We start from the raw sequence: 19933 nt of genomic DNA, 5'->3' as shown, positions 1-19933 counted from the left end.
CCTCACCTCAGCTCCAAGGGCGTCGACGTACCTGTGCGGGCCCTGAGCGAGCTCTTGGGGGGCCCCCTGGTGGCCACCTGTGGGCATCGCAGGCCTGGGTTCCTGGCCTCCCACTGCTGCTAAATAAGCAGGAGAGCAGGTCCCTCACCAGGTCTTATGACGCTTGTCCTCACGAATAAGAAGAACCCTGTGGTCCAGCTACCCTCACCCCAGCCCCAGCTTCCTCCTTGGCTGAGCCTGGGCTGATAAAGCAGCGTCCCTGGGTGTGGCTCCTGTGTGCTCCGCAGAATCTTGGGCATCTCCCGTGGGGCCTCTCCGGGCCGGCTGGCAGTGGGTGAACCACCTGTTGGGGGCGGGGGGGGGGGGGAGGGAGGGGCAGGGCATAGGGCCTCCCCCCCCCACAAATCCCTCTAAAACCCCCTTATCCCAGGGGCCCAAGGACACACCTTCCCCCAGAGACCAGGCCAAGTTCATTGGGTGAATCCACTGCTTTAATTGTCTGCAGAGAACCTTCCAGAGTGCAGGGAAGGGGTTCAGGGAGCAGGTTCCGAGAGTGAGGGATGAACAGACCCTCCAGAGACAGATTCTCAAGAAGGGAGCTGAGGAACAGACACTTAGCTACCAGAGAGGCTGTCCCACCTCTGAGGGAGGGGGGCACGAACACAGAGGGAGGGGGAAGGACTGCGCCCCGGGGTCAGGGCAGGGGCCCCAGGTCCCACTCCGAGTGGGTTTCCTAGGCCCTTCTGTGTCTGTCTGCCTGGGGGCCCGGCTGCAGGGTCCTCTGGGCAGCTTGCCCTGGTGTGTGCTGAGAGTCCTTGAGCCCACTGATGACAGAAACCCTGCGGGGGAAGGTGCCCACCTGAGCCAAGTAAAGAAGGGAGAAGGGGGATTATGGCTCCCACTGCTGGGGCAGGTCCACGGAGGCACAGAGTGGTCCACAAGGAGTGCTGACCCCCCCCCATCCCTTCTGCACCCACCCTCTGCCTGCCCTGAGGGGTCAAGAGTCGCCCAGCCCAGACCCCGACGTCCTGATATGCCCGGGCTGCCTCCCCAGGCAAGGTCACAGTATGAGGAGGCTCTGAGCCATGTAGCCCCCACCTCAGTTGTAGAACACCTCGTCCTCCTCCTCCGAGAGGGAGATGCTGTCCACTGAGGGGAGGGAGCCCTGCAGGTGGGCCCCACCCTCAGGCCCCGGGCCCCTAGGCAGCCGCCTCCGATGCTGCTGTTCAGGGCTGGGGGGCTGGGGGTCGGCAGCTGTGATGGGGGGCTCATCGGGTGAGGGCCAGCCATCGGGGGAGAGGCCAGGGGAAGAGAAGGCCAGAAGACTGTCATCCTGGGAGGGGCCGCTCAGAAGACTGTCCTGAAGGTAGACGTTCTCTAGGTCTGGAAAACCAACAGGAGGGGGAGGAGGCATGAGGAATGGAGTCCCGGACCCCCTCCTCACCCTCTCCTGGTGTGTGAGGGAAGGTGAAGGCCAGTGTTTTGTCACTGCTGAGCTGTGCGACCCTGGGCAAGTCACTGAACCTCTCTGAGCCCCTGTTTCTCCCTGGGGGTTCCAGGGGTGGTGGAATGAGTGGAGGAGGTAAAAGCAGGCCGTGCCGCCTGGACTCGAATCTGCATCCTGCGCTCTGAAAATTGGGACAGTGTTCTTCCCGGGCCTCCGTTCCCTTCCCTCCCCTCGCTGTCAGAGGAAGGATTAAATGAAGTAGCTGGTATGCAGGCTTCACCCAGGACCAAGCCCTGCTGAAGCAGTAACTGGGGGTGACCTGGGGTTCTAGAAGACTGGTTGGTTGTGCTAGGGATTAAGGTTCAGGTCCTGGCTCTGATGCCTCTAGCTGTGTAACCTAGGGCAAGTTTCCTGGTGCCTCGGTTTCCCTGAGATAATAACAGGACCTATTTCGTAGAGGTGTCGTGAGGATTAAGTGAGATAATACAATACGCACTTAACACAGTAATCACTTAATCCCCACGATGCATTATTACTATTATTCTTCTCTCCTTTACACTTAGAGCTCTCTTTGGGCAGTGGGCAGGGCAAGGATCCCCAGCCCCATTGGACAGACGCAGAAACCAAGGCTGAGGGGAGGGGGGCGGGGGGGTTGTCCGAGGTCACAGTGCATTTGGTGGCAGGGCAGGCACCCAGGCCCTGCTCTGCTCCTCCCGCCCCGCCCAGCGCCGGCCCAGGAGGTACCCTGTAGCTGGACGACGTCCTGAGGGCTGTTCTCGGGGTGAAGCTCCTCATTGTCCAGCGAGGACCAGGCGCTCAGTGTGGCCTCTGTGATGGCAAACTGTTCGGCGACCCCTGGGGGAGGCGGAGGACAGCGGGACTCAGCTCAGCAGGGACACGGCAGAAGATGGGGGCAGGGCCTCGGTGCCAGGCCACATTGGCACTCTGCAGTGAGCTGGCTGTCCATCCAGGCCCCGGTGATCAGAGCGTCCACCTGATGCCCCGTCCACCCCCTGGCATTTTTTTTTTGCCCTGCCTAGACACTGCCCACGTGGTGACCCTCGGTCCCCTAAGGACCAGAGACCCGACGGTCCCGTCCCCATGCTCCCCCGCCCCCAACCTCTGACCTGCAGCAAAGCGGGCCTCCCGCAGCTCGTCTGGCAGGCAACAGTAATGCTCATCCTCAGCCGGGGATGGCTCCCAGCCCGACCGCTGGGCACGCCAGCCCTTCCACTCGATGAGGTGAGCCACGCGGCCACGCGCCATGGCCGTGGGCTTCGTGATGTGGTCCTTGATGCTCTGCACCACCCCTGGGGGCATGGAGGGCAGCTGGGTGACCGCTCTGACACAGAACCCAGCTCAGGGCCCTACCCCCGCTACCCCGGGCCCCCCAGTGCCTCAGGCCCACCCAATGACCTATGCCCTACAATCATTCATCGCTGTGTACTCATCCAGCGCCCCGCGTCCTCACAGCCTCATACCCACAAAGCCCTGTACCTATCTGTGCAAGTCCCCCTGCCCACTCTGTACCCCACGGGCCCCAAGCCCCAAGGCCCCCCACCTCACTTAGATGCTCCCCACTCATGTGGAGGTCTCATGCACCGCTCCCCCCGCCCAGCATCCTGCTTTCAGGCAATATTCCCCTCCACTTGGTGCTTCCTCCCCAGACCTGCCACACCCTTCATTCCCTTTGACCAGGTTTAGACCCTTCTGCCCCAGAAGATCCACCCAAAGATCCACTCGAGATCCACCCGGCCCTCTCCCTTTATGCATTAATTAATAAGTGCTGGGAGAGCGTCCCCTGTGCCAAGCCCAGTGCCAGCTCTGCTGAAGGGGAGACCTGCGTGGGATGCCGTACACCAGGTAGGCTTCCTGGAAGAGGTGGACTGGGGTTTGAGCCTTACAGGTAGGTTGGTAGGTTTGTAGGTGCATTGGACAGAAGAAGGCAAGACTGGAGGCTATTTCAGAGATGAGATGGGAAGGAAGGCATGGAAGAATCTGGCATGATTCCAGGGTTACCAGGGGTGAGATGTGGGGCAACACTAAGACTGGAAGAGGCTGGAGAGCCCCTCAGGGGCTAGACTCAGGACTCTGACATTTTCCTTCTAGCAATGGGGAGCCACAGCAGGGTAATGAGCAGGAGAGTGACAGGTTAGATCTGCTGTTTAGGAAGAGCATCCTAGTTAGGGAAGGGGCCAAGGGTGGAGATGAGGCTCTGTCAGATACCACTGAAGGGAAGCAAGAGACAGGACAGTGTTGGGGGGGGGGGGGATGCGGGTGGCCTGAGGGGTTCTCAGGAGGAGACTGGCTGGATGTGGAAGTTGACAGAAAGGGCTGTCAGGCATGATTCAGCATCTCTCTGAACCAAGGCTGAGCACACAGTCACTGGGGTCTCAGAGCCAAGACGCAAGGAACAGCAATATTTAAGCAAGACGGGGTATCCACCAAGGAAACCAGAGCCATAAGACTGAGAAAACGGGGAGGACGGAGGCGAGGAAGAAGGCAGAGCCCCCCCTCCCCAAGCTAGATGTGCGGGCAACCGGCAAAGGTCTTTGCAGGAGGTGGTTCGAGAGGCCCCCGCAGGGCCCCTGCAGAGGGAAGGGGTTTCAGGTGGCAAAGCGTCCAGGCAAACGGAGGGAGGGAGGGAGGGCCGTGAGGGCCGTGAGGGATTTAAGGAGACGTGAGCCTGAGGTACGTGGGACAGACCTGTGAGCAAAGAGGCTGGCCTGCTGAGAACGGCCTGGATGGTGTGCTCTGGGCGACCTGAGGCAGACCCCGTGCTGGCCTGTGCGCCCACCTCCCCGCTGCCACTGCCTCCCGCCTGCAGCCCTCCCCAGAGCCTGCCCTTGGCTGAGGGGAGCGGCCTCACCCAGAGCCGCCCTGGAGGCTGGAGAGCCTTCCCAGGGGCAACAAGGGACCAACGGGGGGCAGTGATATCCAAGCAGCCGCCAGCACCGGGAGCGGTTCGTCTGTGCTCCTGAGCTCCCCGGGGGTATCAGGCCGAGAACGGTTTCTCGTGCAGCCCCCTCTTTGCTGGGCTCCCTCCCCTGGCCCTGCTGCCCTCACTCCTACACACTGTCCTCGAGAACTACCCCTCAATAAAGCACTCGCACAATCCTCGTCCGGGGCTCTGCTTCTAGGGAACCCGACCCAAGGCGGGGGTGATGGGCAGACTGCATCTGCTGAAGAGATCTGAAGACTCGGGGCCCGCTCCTCAGGGCTTCGGGGAGACCCCAACAACTTAACCCGGCCGGGGGGTGGGGGGGCGGGTCGGGAGCACCAAGTCACCACCCCTGGCCGAACCCGGCCCGGAGCGTGGCATCTGGAAAATGGTGACTCGGGCGGGGCTGCGATCCTTCCCTCTGCGGCCCAGCTCTGCCCTCCCCCTGGCTAGTGTCCAGGGGTGGGGGACATGCTAACTCCAAGGCAGGAGAGGGCAGTCGGGGCCTACCCACAAGGGACGAGGTGGCTAGAGCCGCCACATTGTAGTTGCTGGAGCAGGACCTGGAATCAGACAGGTAGCCGTTGGTGGTCTGGAAGCACCTCTGCGGGGAAGAGAGGTGCCAGATGACATCCCCCCTGCACCTGCCAGAGGGCACCCCCCTCCCCACTTCCATCCCCACGAGGCATCCTCCCTGAGCGATTGTGCCCACCCCCACAGGGCCATCCCACCCCGCTGTTCTCGTCAGGGCCCCCCTCCCCCAGGGCCGGCAGGACTGGGTGTTCAGGCTGGGCACTGCACAGTGAGGGGCAACGGTGTCAGCTGCGGCTGGCTGGACCGGGGGGAAGGGCAAACGCACTGACCTGCCAAGGATCCCAACAGAAATCCATCTGTTTGTCCTAAAACGAGAGGAGAAAGAGGGTCAGGCAGGGCCTGGCACACAGTGCCAGCAGAAGGCGCAGGTCCTGGAGCCCGGGGCGGTGGTGTTGGTCAGCCTTCTGGTATTCCGAGGTCGGGGTCTGCCTACTCCTGGGTCGTGCCCTGGTTTCCCTTGCCGTGCGGGGAAAGACGGGGGACGGGGGGCAGGCAATGGTGGCTCTGCCAGCAAGGCAGCGAGTGCAGGACCTAGATCCGACCGGGGTTCGAGTTTTGACTCTGTACTTTGCACCTGGGAACGCTTAGCCGAATGCCTTAACATCCCAGAACGTCAGTTTCTTCCTCTGTAAAGGGGTGATACTACCATTTACCTCACGGGTTGTCGTGAGGCAAATGACATGATGTAAAGTGCCCAGCATGACACTTAGCATGTGTATGCCCTAAAAATATATATATTATAATAATTATATCAACAGGTAGGTTCAAGCCACGACCTCTGGGGTGGGGGTGGAAACTATGCAGCAAGATTTGAGACCCCCAGCAAGCTCTTCCTAATGCATCCGGACTAAGAATGCCACTCCTTGGGGGTGCTTGGCTGGATCAGTCAACCAGCACCCAGCTCTTGATCTCAGGGTTATGAGTTCGAGCCCCACGTTGGATGCAGAGATTACTTAAATAAACTTAAAGAAAAAGAAAAAAAAAGAATGGCACTCTACCCTCCAGAGGGCAATGCAGGCTGCTAAGGGCTGGTGGGCTGGTAGTAGGGGGTGGGGGGGGCTTGTTATCTGCAAGACTGAGTTAATTTGGGTGGGAAAATCTCCAGGGCAGGACTCTCTTTTCTAAACAACCCAGGTCCAGGTCCTGGATGCCCAGGGTGACCCAGACCTTCATTCAACTGAGTACCAAACCTTGGGGGCTCTGATCCCACAGGAAGTAGCCAAGTGCGGCAGGAAGGGAAGATTGGAAAGATTTCAGCTCCCTGTGGGGAGCTGTAGGGGACACTCTGGGAACCAGGGCATAGGTGGGGATGAAGGGTGACCAGTTACCTTGCCAGTGACATGGTCTGGAGCGACAGCAGGGGGATGGCTGGAGGGCAAGTCTGGGTTCAGAGGACCCGTGCCCTGGGGCATGGGGCAGTCCTTGTGGGCACTTGTGAACAGATCTGGAAATACAATGACAGGAGGAACTCAGAAAAACCGCACACTCTCCTCCTTATGGGGCCTGTTCAAGCCCCGAGAGATGGGCACTACGATATTATCATCCCTTGTCATCTTGTAGGAAACAGAGACCCAAGGCCATGGCAGATGAGGAGACAATCTGCCTGTTCCTCCGTTTCCCCTAATTCCAGCACCCACACTCCAGAAGTTTTGACCTCATGGAGACCTCCAATCCATTTCCCCTCCTCTTTTCCACTAGCCCCTGGTGCCCTCACTCCCCTCCCGGCCCAGCCCTGGCCCAGCCTGCGAACTGAGCTCTCCTTCGCGGACGCCCTCAAGTCTCAACCGTGTTCAGTCTCCCCTCTGCCTGCTCCGTGCCTGGACCTGCATGTCGCTGGAGAAAGTCACAGGCCTCGCACAAGACACCGTCTGGGGACCCTTCTACCTGTCTCCCATCACCGCTAAGTTTGCTTCCTGCCAGGCGGACTCCCTCGGGCGTCTTTCCTTCTCCAACCGGCAACCCTGGCACCCACACCCCACGCCCTGCTTCTGGCTCTTCCTCGTCCCTCACTGAGATCCAGAAGCCTTCGGCAGGCTCCATCCTGGCCCCATTTTTCTACCTCAAATCATTACCCCGCCCGCATTTTGCCCACACCATCTGCTCTCCCTCCTATGACAGAGGAAGAACTATCCCTACCCCATCCGAGCCAAGCCCAGACCAGCCGTCCCAACCAGGGACTGGGACCTGGCCTTGACCCCCACCCAGGAGCTCTGCTCTCTCTCTCTGCTCTTGTGATCGTCCGGTCTGTCTGTCTGCCTCTTGGCCGCCGGTGTGGTGGTCCCGACCCCAGCTCCCCCCAGCTCCGTGCCCACTCCTCCAACCCCTTCCAGGCCACGCTTAGAGTTGTGTTCGACCTCTACTTCCCGGACTCCCATTTTCTCCTCCACCCTCTTCGGGTCGCCTCTCCGGAGAAAGCCCTTGACTACCTGGCCCAGCCCAGCGGTTCATTGGCTTCTCAGCCCCTCCCTCCCTCTCAAGCCACGCCCATCTCGGGCTCCCTCCCGGCCCCTCCTCATCTCCCTCCTCTCTCCCAGGGCATCTCATCGGAGAGCGAGCGGCTGCCGCCCACATTCACACCCACGGCCCTGACTCTGCTTGAGCCCCACACTGAATTTCCAACTCCCTTCACGGATGCCCGGCAGGTGTCTCAAGGAAACTCGGGCCCATCTTCCTCCACTTCTCCGATTTTAGAAAATGATGCAAGGGTCCACCCAGCTGTACCAACCAAAAATCCAGTTTTCTCCGCGCTGCCTTCCCCCAACCCTCCCAACCAGCAAGCCCTACTGGCTCTCTCTCCAACCTCCCTTCCGGATTTACCCGTCTCCATCCCCGCCACTGCTGCCCACGAGGGGGCATCACCCTCTCTCACCTGGACCGCAAGAGGGCCACAGCCTCCTGCTTCCTCTCCTGGCACGCAGCCCTCTCTCCACCCCGCCGCACAGGGATGCTACAGGTCGGACTGCACCTTTGCTGAAAACCTGCCGCTGGCTTCCTTCCACTGAACCTGACGGGAGAGCCAGCCCCTCACCCTGCACGCCAGCCTGGTCCCTGTTCCCGCCACTCTGGCCTCCCTGCTGCTCCCCAAATGGCCCACTTGTTCTTTGTCCTTGCTGTCCCCTCCACCTGGAACACCATCCCCAGATCTTCCTGAACCGTGTCACTCAGGTCTCGGCTCAAGGTCACCTCCTCAGGGGGCCCTCCCTGCCCCCGGGGCCAAGCTTCCTTTACAGCAGCCGGCACTCTTTGACACTCTTTGACGTTCTTGTGTTTTGAAGTGTCCGGTGCCTCTGGGAATGCGAGACCATGAGAGCAGAGACCATAGCAAAGACCAGAGAACAGGGCCTGGCACCCAGAGGATGTTCTGTCGACACTGTGGAATGACCTCTGTCTGTACCATAGCAGTTAGCACAGGCTGTCTGCTAAAAGCATGTGTGGGAGGGCAGGGACCAGTCCCATCGTGATGCATTCTCAGGGCCTACCACATAGTAGGCTTGCAGAAATTGCTGAAGGGATGACAGGCTGAAATGAAGAAGAAGCAGGATTTGCTGGACTGAATTCTTGGGCTGAACTGAAGAGGACTCCACCTCCAGAGGGTAACTGGGAACACCCTTACATTCACTTGAGTAAGCATTTCTTTCTGATGCATTCCAAAGCATTAGCTGAGCACCTACTACGTGCCAGGCTCTGTTATGGGCACCAGGAACACTGACAAACAATGACAAGCAAGACGGAGATGGTTTCTGCCCTCATGGAGCTGATATTCTAGTTGGTTCATTCATTCATTCATTTATGCATCCATTCATTTCTTCTCCCACTAAGCATCCATTTAATACACGTCTGTACCATCCAAGCGCCTGGGCACAGAGGCGGGATTAAGACTTCATCCCTGCCCTCTGGGAGCTCCCAGTTGCATGGAAACCAGTCCCAAAGCCCCTCGTTCAAACACAAGGCTGATGGGCGGTGGGGGGGGGGGCAGGAGCACCCACGAGTGTTCCCGTTCTTCACCCCCTCTCCTGGTATGATGGAACGGACTCCTCACGCGGATGGGGGAGCTAGCCAGGAGGGGGTGCCAGGAGGAAGGTGTTGTGGGCAGAGGGAGGGGTGTGCAGCTTGCACAAAACCGTGGAATCTGGGAGACTGGAGGAGCAGGGGTGTCTGGGCCGTGGCAGGGAGGGGGATCTCTGCAGGACGCTGGTCCCAGCCTGCAGTGTCCCTGTGCTGGACGCTGGCTCCCACCACCCTTCTCTGGCTTAGTCTGCAAGAGCAGACGGCGTGGAAGCAAGCAGGGCTTCCTGGAGGAAGCGGAGGTGGAAGGTATCAGGTGCTCCCAGAGGCAGGGCTGGGCCGTGGGCTGAAGTGTGACTAGGGGGCTTTCGGAGGTGTTGGCAGGGAGGGGAGGATGGGGAGCCGGAGGACAGCATGAGTGCTCCACTGGCCTCACTTGTGCCTTTGGATGGCTTTCTCCTCCTGTTTTTGCGCCTTCACAGCCCCTGCCCCATGGGCTTGGCTCCCAACTGGCAGCAACCGTGTCTCCTTCGGGTGAGCCACTCTCTGGCAACCGGAGGCGAGTTTATGACCCTTTGTTTGGGGTTGAAAAGCTCAGAGTCCCCGCCGCGGGATGGGGCTGCAGCCACCCTCGCAGGGCGACAGACCCTTTGCGGCCCCTCTCCTCCGCCTTGCTCTCTCCGTTCCTTTACTGGTTTCCTCTGGAAGATCTCCTTCATACACCAGTTGCACCCAAATCCTCATTCCAGGGTCTGCTCCTGAGGAGCTGGTCCAGAGACAACTGGGTGACACTCTGGTGCCAGATCGCCCCGTTCAAATCCCAACTCTGCCCTTTACTACCTGTGGGACCTTGACTTTGCCTCTTGGAGCCTCCATTTCTTCATCTGTAGAATGGACAGTTGACTGCTCTTGTTCTCTAGGTATTGCCTACCAGGATCCAAAGCAGAACAGACGTACCGGGTACCCCACTTGGAAGAAAGCCACTGTCAAGGGCAGGGGAAGCAAACACCCTCTTCAAGGTGGTTGAGACAGGCTGTTCTACCCCAGCCATGCACCACCCTTCTGACGCTGCTGACTTCACAAGTGAAGTGAGGGGGCTCTCAGAAATCTGGGATGCCTGCACAAGAGAGGCCGGCATCCTTACCCACCCGCCCCACCCCTGGCTGGGTGTCTGCACAGCTGGGGAGAGACAGCTGGGCCGGGAAGAGGAGTGGAGCAGCCTGCCTTATGAGTTTCTCAAGGGTCAACAGGACACTGAGGAAGGGACCGTGTTTGACTTCTGCTGGTGCCCCCTAAGAGGGCTGCATGAAGGACAAGGGGACCCCAGGCCTCAGAGGCTGGAAGGTGGGCAACTTTAGGGGTCAAGGGAGTTGGGCTGAGAATGGAAGAGGTCAAACCTGGTCAGACCTCCCTGCAGTGGGCAGGCCCCCCAGGTGGCCCCTGGCAGAACTCACACATGCTAATCTGGGACCTGTGGTCCCCCTGCCACCTCAACGTCCCTCTCTCTCCCTCTTGCACTCCAGCCACACTGATGGCTCAGACGCGCCCAGCACATTCCTGCCTCAGGGCCTTTGCACTGGCCGCTCAGTTCCTTCAGCTGGAACTCTCTCCTCCCACATAGCCGCAGGTTCACTCCCACACTGCATTCAGGTCTCTGCTCAAATGTTAGAACCTCAGCGAGGTCTCCAGCCATTTTGTTTAATGACACCTGTCCTTTCCTACCCCGTGATCTTATGGTGCCCATCACCACACATTATATGTCCCTTTCCTTATTCACAGTCTTTCGGTAGACCATCAGCCGTCTACAGGCTGGTCCTCGTCAGCTTTATTCACCACCACAGCCCCAGCACCTGCCACAGGGCCTGCACATTGCTCACTAAATTTTGCCTCAACAGGTGCCTCAACAGGTGCCTGGGTGGCTCAGTTGATTAAGCGTCCAACTCTCGATTTCAGCTCAGGTCATGATCTGATGGTTCACGAGTTCAAGCCCCACATCAGGCTCTGCGCTGACAGTGCAGAGCCTGCTTGGGATTCCCTGTCTCCCTCTCTCCCTGCCCCTCTCCCTCTCTCTCTCTCTCTCTCTCTCAGAAGAAATTAACATTAAAAACAAATTTTTTTTTTGGCCTCAACAGTGAGCCAGTTTGAGCCAACAGAGATCACTAGAACTCCAGATGGATAAAAATATCTTGGCCACTTTTCTACAAGTTCCTCATATGCCAGACCCCAACGTGTCAGAGGAGAATGGGACCCAGAGAGAGGAGGGAGGCCAGCAGAGGAAAAAGCAGGCTGTGGCCCTCAGGTGCGGCCAGTCCTGACTGGACGGCCAAAGGGAACACCAAGTAGGGTGTGAGGTGAAAGTCTCCCTCCACGCTGGACGGGACTCAGGATCCCCTGAGACTGGCCCAGAGGCGGGTGCAGGCGGGCAGCTGAGGGAGGTCTGAATGAGCCTGTCTGAAGCAGGACTGGAGAAAAGGAAGGCAGAGTCAGGACTGACATTCCCACGCCCTGAACTCAGAGCTCAATCACCCAGGAGCCAAGAGCAGTGTGGGCCGAGCCGTGTGCTTGCACACGGGAACATTCCACACATCCTGCCCTTTATCCCGAGTCCTGGCTGTGTGTCCCTAAGCTGGGACTGCCCCTCTCTGGGTTTCAGAGTCTCCATGGGTACAAAGACCGTGTTCCAAGGTGGCGTTCAAGCAGGGGCACATCCTTCAGTGGGTCATGCAAGCCACTTACTAGGTCATATTTTTAAAGAATAAAATAAAATAGGGGCACCTGGGTGGCTCAGTCAGTTAAGCATCCGACTTCAGCTCAGGTCGTGACGTCACAGTTCATGGGTTCGAGCCCCACATCGGGCTCTGTGCTGACAGCTGGGAGCCTGGAGCCTGCTTCCGATTCTGTGTCTCCCTCTCTCTCTCTGCCCCCTCCTCTGCTTGTGTGTGCACTCTCTCTCTCTCTCTCTCTCTCTCAAAAACTAAACAAACATTTAAAAATAAAAAAAAATAAAATAAAATACAGGTGCCTGGGTGGCTTAGGCAGTTAAGCATCTGACTCTTGACTTCAGCTCAGGTCATGATCTCATGGTTTGTGAGATTGAGCCCCGTGTCTCACTCAGCACTGACAGCATGGAGCCTGCTTAGGATTCTCTCTCTCTCCCTCTCTCTCTGCCCCTCCCCTGCTCACACACACTCCCCACCCCCTCAAAAATAAATAAACTTAAAAAAAAGAGTCTGTTAAAAAAGTGATAAAATAAGACAGAAAATACTAGAACCTACGGAGGAGTCAGGTTAAGTATTGTTTCATGAAACTTCAGTTTATTATTATTTTTTTAACGTTTATTTATTTTTGAAGGAGAGAGACAGAGTGTGAGCAGGGGAGGGGCAGAGAGAGAGGGAGACACAGAATCGGAAGCAGGCTCCAGGCTCTGAGCTGTCAGCACAGAGCCCGATGTGGGGCTCGAACTCACAAACCGTGATATCATGACCTGAGCTGAAGTCAGACACTTAACCAAGTCACCTAGGCGCCCCATGAAACTTTAAATTGCACAGACACGCATGTGCCCACACAAGTGTGCCTACGCACCTGTGGTAAGAGTTCTCTATGTGTGTGCTAGGTCATGATGCAAAATACATTTATTGCTACGGGTTCCAGTCAAAAACGTCTGAGAGTGGCCATTCCTAAGATTCCAGAGTGCATAAGCAGGGGCCTGCCGGGGTGCAGGCAGAGTTGTGCTGGCTGCAGGCTGTCCCGGGGAACTTTGAGAGGTGCCGGAATATTTCTAGGGGTCCCTGGTCGTCCCTGAAGCTGTTTTAAAACTGTGTGGTCTGCAGACTGGAGAGTAAGGGGAGCTGAGCACTGAGGAAGCTGCTAGGCCGTGTCAAAGGCCTGGAGCAGACATGGCTTGAGCAAGGTCATTGGCCAAGGTGGACTTGGAGGGCTGCTGGCTCTCAGCCCCTCTCCGGCTCTCCTGCCCCCTGCCTCAGTTGGCGTCTGGGAGCCTCCTCCAAAGCTGCCTTCTCCCCCTGAGGACTTGGCCCCGTGATGTCACAGGCTGGTTGCCATGGAGACGTCAGGTAATGGAGCAGCCCAGGGTGAAGTCACAGGCTGCTCTTCGCCCAGCTGGGACCGGCAGCCTCGTCACCACCAGCAACTGGAAAAACACAGTGTTTCATGTGGGGTGGGGGCTGGGGACAGCCTGGGGGGACCCCTGGCCACCGCTCCTGTGGGCATCTCCTTCTCCGAGGCAGTGGTGGGGCCCTCCTTCCTCTCCGGGTCCACACCCTACTCCTTTGACCTCAAGGCCTGAGGCCCCTTTGGAGACCTGCCCCCTCTCCCACCTCCCCTGGCCACAGCAGCGACAAGCCTCTGGTTGCCCTAGCAACTTGGAAGGGGCCATCTTGATCCTGCAAGGAGAGGGGTGTCATCCAGACGTGTCCTCTGTCCCTGTGCCTTCAGCCAGCGCTCTCTCCTGCCTACCAAGGATGCTTCCTGCCTTCTCACACCAGCTCCTCAATCTTCTGCAGACAGTTCCTCCTGATGTCTAACCTAAGCCCCTCTTGCTGCAAAGCTCCCACCCTGGTTGTCTCTGCTTGCTCCTTGGGTGCGTCTGCAGCTCAGCTCCCTCTCACACGTGCCTCGGAGCCATCTAGCCCCTTTAGCTGTTCTTTGGTGCTCTCATCCCAGCCCATTAGTCATTGTGGCTGCCATCTGCCCCTGGAGTGTCTCCCAGGGCTCTGCACCCCAGGAGGGCAGGGAGGGCCCAAAGTAACCCCGTTCTTTCCCAGCAGCCCAGAGAGGGTAAACTTCCTCTTGAAAGCACACAGGAGGGGCGCCTGGGTGGGTCAGTCTGTTAAGGGCCCAACTCGGTTTCGGCTCAGGTCATGATCTCACGGTTCGTGGGTTCGAGCCCCGCATCGGGCTCTGCACTGACAGCATGGAGCCTGCTTGGGATTCTGTCTCCCTCTCTGTCTGCCCCAGCCCCACTTGCTCTCTCTCTCAAAGTAAATAAAAATAAACTTTAAAAGCAAGCAAGCAAGCACACAGTAATTGATACGCAGCCGGGGTGCAAAGGTCCTCACCGTGCCCCCCCCCCCCCCCCCACAGCCGCCAAGCTTGGGCTCTAAGCTCCTCAGGACCCCTGTGGCTGAGTGCACAGTGCAGTCCTCCAGCCAGGGGCTCCCCGGGTGCGTGCTGCTGGCCGGCTGAGGTCCAGGCCCTGTCCTAGTCTCTGAGGAGAACACTTTTACAGTCCCTGCCCCGGGTCCAATCCCAGATGCGTCACAGCCCCTGTGAGCTGTGGGCTCTCACCTGTGAGCTGAGAGTCCCCACATCCTCAGGGAAGGGTTGCCGAGGATGAGGCACCCGTCACATCAAACACTCCGGAAACGGTGGCTGCTCTGTCCCTCTCCCCTCTCAGACCTGAGATCCTCTTTCCGGAGCGGGTGGACAGATCGCGGTCACCACCAGTGACCTCTGGTCCTGCCCCTAGGGCTGGAGCTTACCGTGGGGACTGTGCAGAGGGAGGCCACCGGGAGTGAGCCCTTGGCCTCTCTGCCTGGTGAGTCACTGCCATGACAGCAGGCTGTCGCTCTGAGCTTGGCAGAGGCCTGGCCTCGAGTGGACAAAGTGCCCTTCTGCTCCCCAGGACATTTGTTTATAGGTCACCAGGACCACAGCGGTAACTTCATCAGTGAGTTGATGCAGAGCAAGGGGGTCCGTTTCCATTCCCCAACCAAGGATGGGAGGGAGACAACGGGCCCTTCTCTAGGACCTCCCACACACCTCAACTCCTTTCCATTTCCTCAGCCATCCTGTGGCTCAGTCTCTTTGATGAGCTATCCTAGAGCTCATTTTGTGCTAGCCTCACCTCCTCCAGGCAGCCTGCCTAGATTGGCCTCGGCTGTATTAGCCCTAATGAGCAAAGTCTGGCCTGCAGTAATTTGCTGCCATTATTTATTGAACACCTACTATTTTTCAGGGCCTAGGCCTTGACCGTCCTAGGCCTTTTCATCCATTATCTCTTGTTTAACCCTCACTAAAATCCTGCAAAGTAGATACTATTATGTCCACTTTACAGACAGGGAAACTGAGGCTCAGAGAAGTTAAATCACTTCTGCAAAGTCACCAGCTAATAAGAACAGAGATGGGGGTTCAAACCTAGATCAGTCTGAAATTCCAGAGACTGTGCTCAAACCACTAACCAGTGGTGATCTCCTCAAGCAGCTTTTCTGCATGTGTGTGTGTGTATGTGTGTGTGTCCATGCCCTGCCTCCCCACTTAGACTACTCCACGGGCAAGGTTGTGTTTCTTTCCTCAGACAGTGAGCTCCTAACAAGGCCCGATCTACTCCTTCCTCAGTCTCCCCCAGTGCCCATGTCGGACTGCTCACTGGCTCTGCAAGGGCCAGGGTGAGAAAGAGCTGAGGGGCTGGGACGGGGGCGTGGTCAGTGGGCCCTGGGCGCTGTGGGTGGCTCTGGCCGGCCCCTTCAGAGCTGGAGCCTTCTCCCAGGCATAATAGATGTCTGACCTTCCAGAAGAAAGGCTTCAGTCTCCAATTTCTGCCCTCACCCCAGGGCCCAGGGCACTGAGAGCCCCAGGGTGAGGCCAGGAGGCTGATGGGCTGGTTGGAGGACACGGCTGGGGCAGGAGGGGCAGGCGGCGGAGGGGCGCCAGGGGCATGGGGCGGCCCTGAGAGAACCTGCAGCCGGGAGAGAGGGAGGCAGATATTAACCCCCCTGCTCCATACACTTTGTCACCGGTGGTGGCAGCAAAGCCCCAACCACGTGAGTTATTCAAGAGTTGTGTTTTTTTTAAGCACTGGCCATGCACTGGAAAGCAAAGGGCAAGGGGTCCCTCCTCAGGTGCTCAGCTACCACGGACCTGGATTCAAATCCTGCCTCTCAGTGTCCTGGCTGTGTGACCTCAGGTAAGACTTCCTGTCTCTGAGCCCCGTGTCTCCCCTCCCGGGGTTGAATGAGGACAAACTAGGTCAGAGGAGTAAAGGCTCAGCCGGGGTGAGGCTAAGCCCTTGATAAATGGTAGCTTAGTAGATGATGAATACAAAGTAGCTCCTGGAAATAGCATTTGTTGCCTTACTCTGGTCCCCATGACTTTCCCCAAGTCCTCAGTACCTCAAATGCCTGCCACAGGGCAGTCATGAGGGCAGGACGGGGCTGGAAGCCTCCGAGGCCTCCCCTTTCCCAGACAAGAGGGTCTCTTTGTTATCTCGGTGATAACAAAACATTTCAAATGAAACAAACAGTAACACTTATGAGTGCTTGCTTCCTGCCAGGCACTGGGTCTGAGTGCTCTACAGGAATTAAGTCATTTGATCCCCGCCCAGCAACCCTAGGACATCAATACTGGTATTAGTCCCATTTTAGAGATGAGAGCACTGAGACACACATCCAAGGTGAAGTAACTTGCTGAGGTCACAGAGCTAGTGAATGGTGTGGATGGGAACCTAGGCTGGCCAGCTCCACAGTCTGCAGTCCTGACCTCTCAGGCCTGGCACAGAGAAGGGACGTGCTGCCCCATGCTGCTATGGGGAGGCTCTGCCAGGTGTGGCCTGTACCCGGGGCTCGGGTTTGGCTAGGGCGGCCCCACCTGGGTGCAGGCTCTGGGCTGAGCATGGGCATAGCACGAGGCTCGCGATCCCTGGCCTGGCTTCAGGGCTACGCAGCAGGCACAGCGAAGTGCTTGGAGACAGTGGTTGTTATTGGCGCTGGGTGCAGGTGTAGAGAACAACACTCGGAAGCTCATGGAAGCCTGTAGCTGGAGAGGAGCAGGCCAGGCCCCCCCCGGGCTACGGGTTGGGGGTGTGGTGCAGGAGGCGAAGGGCACAGGGTCAGCTATTTTCAGGTCACGCAACTCCCCCTCTGAGCAGTTTCCCCATTTGCAAAATGGGTTCTGCGATAGTACCCACCCCAAATTAGCTACTTGTGCCTAAAATGCTCCAACCAATACCTGGTAAGCTGTAATGACAATTAGAGGCTGGGTGGCCTCCACTTAGTGCTTCGGTCCCTGGGACCACAGTTGTCCTCTGCTCAAGTGGTCTCGGACCTTCATCCAACTGGCCCCATGCATGTTGGGGCTGTAAGCCCCAGGAAGCAGACAAGGTTAGAACACACAGCTAGATCTGGCGGGGGCACTGGGGAGCCCAAGCCGCAGAAGGAAGGGTGCCTGTGTGACCTCAGACAGGCACGGCAGAGGGTGCCAGCCCCTGGTTGGGGGGGGTCAGAGGACCTTGGCAGGAATCTCTTCCTCTCTGGACCCTGTGCTGTGTTCAGTGGGTCTGCAGCCTTCCAGCTCACAGACAGGTCCACTCGGGTCCCTGGCGCGGGATGGCCAAGTGATGTGCAAAGGACACAGTCACCAAGGAAACACTAGATCCCAGCTGCCCCACACCCAGAGCCTTCCCAGAGCCTTCTGGTTTCTGGAAACGCACTGAGAGGCTATCAGTCCTCAAGGATCTTAAATACTCTCCCGGAACCCTTGAAGCTACCTTCCCCTCTGGCCAGCTTTAGGCCTCACAAGGGCAGACGCTGTACCGGACCCATCTCCGCTAGATGCCCACCCAGCACGCACAGTAGGTGTCGCGCTGACATCAGCGTAATGAATGAATAAGTTTGTGAACCTCGCACAACCTCAGTCCCACCCACGATCCCAGCCCTGACACCCTCCTGAGACACCCCAAGCTACTAACCTGAACGTCCCACTTGGACTGATGAGCTCCTTAGAGGCCGGAGGATGGGGGAGGGGTGCTGCGCTCCTTCCTCAGCACCCCCCCCCCCCCCAGGACAAGACCCCCTCCAGGGCCTGTGCGGCCCCTCCCCAGTGCATGTTCATCCCTCAACCCCTGAAAGTAAGCTATTGGCTGTGTGGTTGGGGTCAGTGGGTTTGGCCTCAGTCTGCAGAGCTGGGGCCAAGGCCTCAGTCACTTCCACCCCCCTATGCCCCCCTCCCCCATCTCCAGCCCCCCTGCTCTGTGCAGGACTCCACCGCCACCCCCTCCGGGCAGTTCACTCCCCACTCCTGGGGTACCACCTTGGGAAGTGCAGGAGAGCAGAGGGGGCCAGGGCAGGGCCGAAAGCTCAGAGGCAGAAAGAAAGGCCCAGGGGTTCCTGGGAACATCAGCTGTCTCTGTCCCTTCCAGTCCCCTGACCACGGATGGGGGTGGGGACGAGGCGTAGGGATGAGGGTGGGGGGAGGGATACCTTCTTCATAACCTGTGCATGTCCGTTAACCCATTGCTGTCCGTGGGGTTCCGGGACCCTGAAGACAGGGGCCTGGGGTGAGGGGACAGAAGTGCCCGCGTCGGGCAAGTAAGGCCTGTGCCTTGGGGGAGTGTGGGAAGGAGAGTCGGCCTGCTCCCCTGGTGTCCCCACCGCCTCTCCAGAGAAGCCAGGAGCAACCAGGAGCCTCCCTCCCCTCAGAGCACACGGCAGGGGGTGTGTGGCTGCCGGCTCGGAAGCGACCCCGCTCCGAGCCACCTGCCTGGGTGTGGTTCCAAGCCGGGCTGGGGATGCGGTGACCTCCCCGTGCTCTCCCCGCGCTGCCCCCCTCCCCCGTCCTCCCGGGGCACCGCGTCCCCTGGGGCTCGGTGGGGTGGCGTGGGGTGGTACCGGTCGCGAAGGCCGGGTCGCCCCCCAGCCCCCGCTCCCACCCCCCAGGTTCCCGGGAGCCGGCGAGCGGACGTGCGAGCGTCCTCGGCTTGGGGCCCCGGGCCCCCGACCCCCCACCCGGGCCGGCAGCCCCCTCACCTCGCGACACGCAGGAGCCCATCACGGGGCCGCGGGGCCGGGCCGCTGCGCCTCGGGTGCGTCGGGCCGCCGGGCGCTCATCTCTCCGCGGGCCCGGGGCTCACGCGCGGCGCCGGCGCAGCGGGCGGGAAGGGGCTGGGGCTCCGCTCGGCTCCCCGTCGCTCCCGCCGGGTCGTGCCCGCCGCCGCCTCCCGCGCCGCGCCCGCTCCTGCCAGCCGCGGGCAGCACGGCGGGCGGGGGGACCCGGGGGACCGCGCGCCCCGAGCCCGCGAGCGCAGAGCCGCGCGCAGGGCGCCCCGCCCCTTCCCCAGCGCCCGGCGCCGCCCGCGGCGCGCACCTGTGGCCGCAGCCCCGGCTGGGGGGCGGGGTCGGCGGGGCGGGGTCGGCGGGACGGGGGCGGGGCGGGGCGGGGCGGGGCGTGGCGGCGGGGGTGCGGGGTGACCCGGGCTGGAGGGAGGGAGGGAGCCACGGCGAGCGGCGGGGAGCCGGGGAGAGGGGATGGAGCCTCTGACCCTCACCCGTCGCCACCTGGGGCTGAAGGTCAGGGAAGGGGACCGGCAGCGGGGACGCGGAGATTCCAGGATTTGGGGCACAAAGCACGCAACCTTAACTTAATCGGGACCAGACGCCTGGCGCAGCGCAGTAACACCAGTTCCACTCCGCCCATTGAACAGGGGAAGAAACTGAGGCTCACCGAAGGCTTGCCTGAGGTCCCTTAGTCTGGGAGGCGACTTTGAGGGTCAGCTCCTCCTCCGGGCCCACTGGCGGCACAGAGGCTGGGCGGGGCTTCTTCTCAGCCCTGGGTCCCTTCTCATGGGGCAACCGCGGCTCACTCACGCGCACACGCTCACGCGTGTCCCACGCGTCCGTACCCCCTCATAGACACGAGCTCGCATGCACTAGCACACACATGCAGCCATCCGCGTTTGCACACGTCTTACACACTCACACACCCAGCTCCTGAGCGAACCTTCCCTTGCACCAGCACTGCAGTGTCTGAAGCGCTGACTTGCACTCGTATCTCACCCCGTCTTTACACCTACACCTACCTGGGCACCTTTTTCAGGTGAGGAAGCCAGCCTCGCTGGCTCCCTTCCAACACCTGGCGATGGCCGTGCAGGGTTGTGAGGCGTGAATAAGGTTTGAGGCATGAGCGTGGGTTGGAGCTGGAGGCCTCTGGCAGGG

General features: G+C 59.6%; 1 protein-coding gene across 2 annotated transcripts; it reads right to left on the bottom strand.

The window, feature by feature from the left end:
- Positions 1–497: 497 nt before the first annotated feature.
- On the bottom strand, positions 498–19466 carry FAM131C (family with sequence similarity 131 member C). 2 transcript variants are annotated; one of them, XM_060621143.3, is made up of 7 exons: positions 19354–19466; positions 6311–6426; positions 5252–5287; positions 4899–4992; positions 2575–2757; positions 2192–2302; positions 498–1383 (listed from the first exon to the last, which is right to left on the bottom strand). In XM_060621143.3, exons 2-7 carry the CDS (start codon positions 6392–6394, stop codon positions 1100–1102), a joined length of 792 nt encoding a protein of 263 aa, XP_060477126.1. In that variant the 5' UTR covers positions 6395–6426; positions 19354–19466; the 3' UTR covers positions 498–1099. The 2 variants fall into 2 exon arrangements, with proteins under 2 accessions (XP_060477126.1, XP_060477125.1); XM_060621142.3 differs by lacking the exon at positions 19354–19466 and adding an exon at positions 18749–19095.
- Between the last annotated feature and the right edge of the window lie 467 nt (positions 19467–19933).

The sequence above is a fragment of the Panthera onca genome, chromosome C1, assembly GCF_046562875.1.
Source record: "Panthera onca isolate mPanOnc1 chromosome C1, mPanOnc1 haplotype 2, whole genome shotgun sequence".
Classification (NCBI taxonomy): Eukaryota; Metazoa; Chordata; class Mammalia; order Carnivora; family Felidae; genus Panthera; species Panthera onca.
The sequence above is the reverse complement of the archived record's forward strand: the minus strand, read 5'-3'. Positions and strand labels throughout refer to the sequence as shown.

What these genes read in the sequence shown, in the direction of transcription:
- FAM131C (XM_060621142.3), bottom strand. Translation starts at nt 18,770, where the DNA reads ATGGGCTCCTGCGTGTCGCGAG. An exon ending in GGGCTCCTGCGTGTCGCGAG is followed by an intron (nt 6,427 to 18,748) that starts GTGAGGGGGCTG and finishes TTGTATTTCCAG; the next exon opens with ATCTGTTCACAAGTGCCCAC. An exon ending in GGAGGCCCGCTTTGCTGCAG is followed by an intron (nt 2,303 to 2,574) that starts GTCAGAGGTTGG and finishes CGCCTCCCCCAG; the next exon opens with GGGTCGCCGAACAGTTTGCC.